This window comes from Atta cephalotes (genome assembly GCF_000143395.1).
Source record: "Atta cephalotes unplaced genomic scaffold scaffold00079, whole genome shotgun sequence".
NCBI lineage: Eukaryota > Metazoa > Arthropoda > Insecta > Hymenoptera > Formicidae > Atta > Atta cephalotes.
This window is the reverse complement of record NW_012130143.1, coordinates 355320-360954: the sequence shown is the minus strand read 5'-3', so window position 1 is coordinate 360954 and position 5635 is coordinate 355320. Positions and strand designations below refer to the sequence as shown.

The 5635-nt window shown below is 27.8% G+C and overlaps 1 protein-coding gene across 1 annotated transcript in view; it reads right to left on the bottom strand.

The window, feature by feature from the left end:
• Nucleotides 1–567: 567 nt before the first annotated feature.
• The window catches only part of LOC105624474, a 12410-nt gene continuing 7342 nt past the window's right edge, over nt 568–5635 (bottom strand). The window contains exons 7-11 of the mRNA XM_012205833.1: nt 3562–4081; nt 2958–3326; nt 1751–1935; nt 1305–1593; nt 568–749 (exon numbers count right to left, since the gene is read on the bottom strand). Coding sequence (XP_012061223.1) covers nt 568–749; nt 1305–1593; nt 1751–1935; nt 2958–3326; nt 3562–4081 — 1545 coding nt within the window. The remainder of the gene's footprint in view (nt 750–1304; nt 1594–1750; nt 1936–2957; nt 3327–3561; nt 4082–5635) is intronic.

The window sequence follows — 5635 nt, the reverse complement described above, 5'->3', positions numbered from 1 at the left end:
TTTTAAACTTAAAGGTAAGTAAAGTAAAGTAAGTATATAATAGTATATATATNTATAGTATATATATATATATACTNTATATATATATATATATATATATATATATATATATATATATATCATCGCATCAGTATGTGACCGGCTGCTCTTGTGGCTGCCTCCTATATTTACAATGTCGACGAATAAAGGAAAAACCATCATTCTGCGGGTGATGAAGAAATATTTGACAAAAATTCCTCTTTATATTATTATCTTTTGTAATTTAATAATAAGTAAGCAAAGTATATTTTAAATTTTACGTTTGTAGTTTAGAGTCATAATTCTAAAGTTTAGTTGAATTGAATTCTTCCTCATTTTATATAATAACTAAAGAATTGAAGTTTTTCGTGCTAAAAAATATATTTCTCGATTTATCCTTACTAAAAGTATTTTTCGATTTATCCATGCTAAAAATATTTCTCGATTTATTTTTACAGATTAGTGAATGATAAAATGTTAATACAAAATATGTGAAAATATCATAATGTTACAAAAATGTGATTATAATCAATAATATTTTGTCAAATTTTAATCGGTAACAGTATTAGCTTTTCGCATGTTGAGATATATTACGCCATTTAACGGTCCTGTCAAAGCCACTGCTGAATCAATGATCACTGGTATTATAGTTTTTTCGCATGGTGTTACTTCATACTTGTTCAACATTTTAAAGAGTATCAATTTTATCATTAACAATGCAAAGCGATTACCTGCAAAACGTATAATAATATACAACTTATTATATTTACAATAATATACAACTATTTACAATAATATACAACTTATTATATTTAAAAAAATTAAATTCTAAATGTTAATTGATTTTATTTTTCTTATTTTTGCGACTTTGTAATTGAAATCATCAATTTCATAATTCTCTGCAATCGTAGAGTCTAGTTAAATTAAAAAAAGTCTCGAATATTATTGCATAATCACTATCATGATTTGAAATTTCATTGCATTAATATTAAGTAATTGTGTATATTGCAATTTATTTCCGCTGATTTCTTTATTTCTGATTCATTTATAATGCAATCTGTGCATGTAACAAACACTTTAAAATATATGCTACTTAATTTATGTTTTCAAATTCAATTTTATAATTAAAATACAACAACTCGTATGTAACTTAATTGTCTAAATGTAAAATTTTAGATTTGTCTAGTTATAAAGTGTGCTTTTCCCATTTTTATTGATTTCAATTTCATGTGTGATTAGCAATTTTAATCTTTTCTTGATATCATAGTTAAAATCAATTGCCTTACCTATGCACGAATGTGGACCGTCTCCAAAAGGGAAGTAAACGCATGATGGTATATTACGTTTGTTCTCCTCATTGAATCGCTCTGGATCAAATTTTTCAGGATTGGGAAAATATTCCGGATCGTAATGTAGAGCAAGCATTGGGATATAAATCGGCGTATCCTTCTCAAGTACGAGATTAAAATTTGGTATTTGGTAAGTCTCCATTGTATTGCGATTCAGAAATCCCAATGGAGGGTATTTTCTTAAAGTTTCCGATACCACCATATCCATATACGGTAGCGATATGATCTAATAGAATAAAGATATTATTTTTACATATTGAAGATTTATCAAGTTTTAAAATTTACTCAGGAATGAAATCAATAGTTGGACAAAAGTATGAACAATATTTATATCAGCATTTTTTCACAGAAATTATTTGATAGGACAGATGATATTGACGCACCATGTCGTATGTAATTTTTCCATCGAAATTGTTGAGCGCTTGGTGAATTTCTTTTCTTAGGGTGTTCTGAATGTCCGGTTGTAATGCGAGTTCGTACAACGTGAAAACAATAGGCTGTGCGGTTGTATCGAAACCGGCTGCGAAGAAACTGATCGCTTGCGCCATGAGAACATCCTCATCGAATTCTAAAATTTAATTTCATTTGTAAAGTTTTGAAAGTCTCCGTTGTTTGCTGCAATTAAGATCGATTATCGTTTGGAAGAAAAATAGCTACCGAACTTTTTATTTGAGTAGCGCTTCATAAAGACCAACACTACCGATTTCTGTAAATGGATGTGCGGAAGAGGGAATATCGGCGTGAATACCACAGAAAGATAACAATTTACAACGGTAGTAGTTTTAGGTTCTCTTTCACTAATCCCGGTAAACGCTCGATGGTTAACTTAATCATTACCAACGTGAGAACTAAATACAGAAGAGGAAGAGAGAGAAGATACAAACTGCTGATGGCACTTCTGCGAATTAATCGTCGATTAATTTAACCAGAAGTTGATGAGTTAGAGTAGGATTTTATTTTTGTCGTAAGACAAATATATGCAGAACGTAGAGGTCCTCGGATCTCTCTATCCTATAGTCAATCAACAGACTTGAAAAATTTGTCGTACAACGCACAAATGAAATCCCATATCCTTATCGCATGAGATAAATGAATGAATACGATGATATCCATATTTTCGTACATATCAGAAGTTAGATTATGTGCATATCTATCGGTTCAACTTGAGGAAATATATACAGTGTAGGATAAGTTGCGATAAGTTGCGATAAGTTCGCAAATTCAATCGAACTAGCTTGGAAAGGAAGGAGCTCTTTCTCTTCGCTGTCCGAAGAAAAAAAAAGCGAAAGTATGAACGTTTTGGATCGTACAGTGAAGAGATCGGCATTCATATTCAAGAGGTGAAACATAAAGGAAATGATCCTTTTATTCAACCCATTAAAGAATAACTTGGGGCATCTCGGCTTCGAGAAGACATTGAAACACATCCAATGTCTTCTTGAAGATCGTTATGAGTTATATGATGGTAACTATACGATATTTTCTTACATGTTATTATTGCTTGTCTAATTTTATCATTATAAATTATAATGTTACATATCTTTATTTACTTTTATGTATAAACTATACAATAAGTATAACTTCACTTACCAAAGTCTTCAATTTTATGATCATGATTGTTTTTCTTGAGTTCGATCAGAATATTGATAAGATCGTGTCTTTTCTCGCCGGATTCCATGCGTCTAGTCAATGTTTCCCAGAAAAACTTGCGCAAAAAAGCGGTAGCCTCTGTACCGAACAATTTTAGACGAGCTATACGAGATATGTTTGGAAGGAAAAACATTGCAAGTATCTCTAAAGCACGCAGATAATTATTCGTAAATATCTTCTTGCCACATTTGAGAAAGTCAAGGTTTGGATTTTTGAACGTGTTCACGTCGAGTCCATAAATAGTGTTGCTGATTATATCGATTGTTAATCTAGAGCTTATATCCTTCGCCTCTATTATTTGTCCTTTACCTGCCGACAATGTCTTCAATTAATTAAACATCTAATGTAAATATTATGTATATCGATTCTTGGTTCTTATTGTCACGAATAAATATTTTTGTGTGTATAAAATATATAAATATAAATATAAGAAATATATAAAATATTTTAGTACTACAAAAAATTTACAGACGTAATTAATCTTTATATGTATTACAACATTTTTAAAATTATTTTATAAATTGTTTAATATTCTCCAACTTACCATCTAACTTTAATGAATCGAGATACTCATCTAAATGATTTGTACATTCTAGCATTAAATCAAACATGTTTTTCATTTTACCGGAAGTAAAGAATGGTGATAATTTTGTTCTTAAAATTTTCCAAGCAGGATTATTAATTAAAAAGAGAGAAGTGTATCCAATACGGTCTTTTGGATTACCCGTGGCGTATCGGTCATAGAAGATATTAAAATCTTTTATCAAGATGCTCTTAATGATTTCGCGATCGCAAACTAATAAGATAGGTTTATCCAGAATGTGGAAACCGATATAAGGTTCACCCTTCGCTCGGTCATATAATTCTTTTAGGAAATATGCCGGGGCTTTCTTTCGAAATAGACATTCCATGAAAGATGATGGCGTTATTTCCAACACACCCCGTTTTTTCCAATACTTAAAATTGCGAGTCATGTAAAGGTAGGCGGTTATAATGAGAATTGTTAGAATTATTATGCCATCCAGGGCCCAACAATCCGTCATGAGCGCCATTTCACAGCTTCTCTATAAAAATATTTATTTTCTTGTATTTATATTCAAAATAAAAAATGTTATATTTTTAGTTATTTAGAAAGATTAAAGAGAAATTCGTTGTGAATATATTACCAATTTAAAAATAATGATTAAAGAATCTGTCTTCAGAAAACGATATTAAAAAAATGCTTCTAGAAGTATAGAAATTGTTATTTAATCAACACGAATCGTTATGCTATCTCTCTAAGCATTATTTTTATAACATTTGTTATAAAAATTATATATAATCAAATATAAATATAATTATTTATAAAATATGGTCAGCTATGTTTTTTTTTCACGTATGTAATATCAAATATTTCAATCTACATTTAGGAAAAATAATAAGAATAATTAAGAAAATAAAATAATTAAGAAAATAACTTTTGTATTGTTTTTTTTTTACAAAAGAATAAAACTACGATTACGTTATAATAACAATAATTTTATTTAACAATATAAAGACTAAAATAATTTTATTGATGCGCATTAGTAAATATAGCAGAAAAATAAGACACAAATAATAAACGAAATGTCAACAATAATGATACTTTGGAATTCAGATTAATAACATAATATTCTATATGTATAATTTTATTTGATAAAAGTGTAATTAACATAAAAATTAAATGAGTAGATAGATAAAAAAAAACGAGGAAAGATTTCAATTTAAACTAATATATTATCTTTATTCACAATTAACTAGTATTCGATATCATACAAAAAACCAAATGTTTCAACTATACTTGTAAGTCAGCAGTCTTTATCAGCCAAATAAAAATAACATAGATTTAAATTAATATCCAATGTTTAAACGTTGAATAAATTTTAAGTTTAAAGGATAAAATATAGAATCATGTCGCAGTTAAATACAGTTACGCAATATGTCATTTATAAAAACTATCGAAACTATTTCTTTGTTGGACGGCGAGAAAGAGTTAAGTTATAAAATTATGTGTGAAGTCAAAAGATTATTAATATGTATTTCAATATGTATCCGCATGAAAAAATTAAGTTAATTATGAAATAAAATAATTATAAAAACTAATGTGCAATTTACAATTATAAAACTTACACGAATGATGAGAGTTCGTGTTATATTCAGCTCTAACAGGAAAATGCAAAAGATATGTCGATGATATTATTTATGTTGAATATAATATCTGGAGATACTGCTTAAATTATGCGCAGTGAAATTATCGTATTTATGAGTATTTATTATATTATTTATCTTGATATAATATCTATCTTGATGAATATCTAATTAAATTAAAATTTTTTTCTTTGCTTGCTTTTCTTATCTATTCATTTAATTTTTATAATATCGAATGTATTACGTTTTTTTTCTTATTTTACATGTATGTAATTAACATAATTTTCGACATATCTTATCACATTATATATATATATATATATATATATATATATATATATATATACAAATATATAGTAGTAGGTAGTGAACTAAACTAAAATAAACTACCGTACCTTAGTTAAGTTTAAGTTAAGTTAAGTTAAGTACGTACCTACTTACGTTCTACTAAA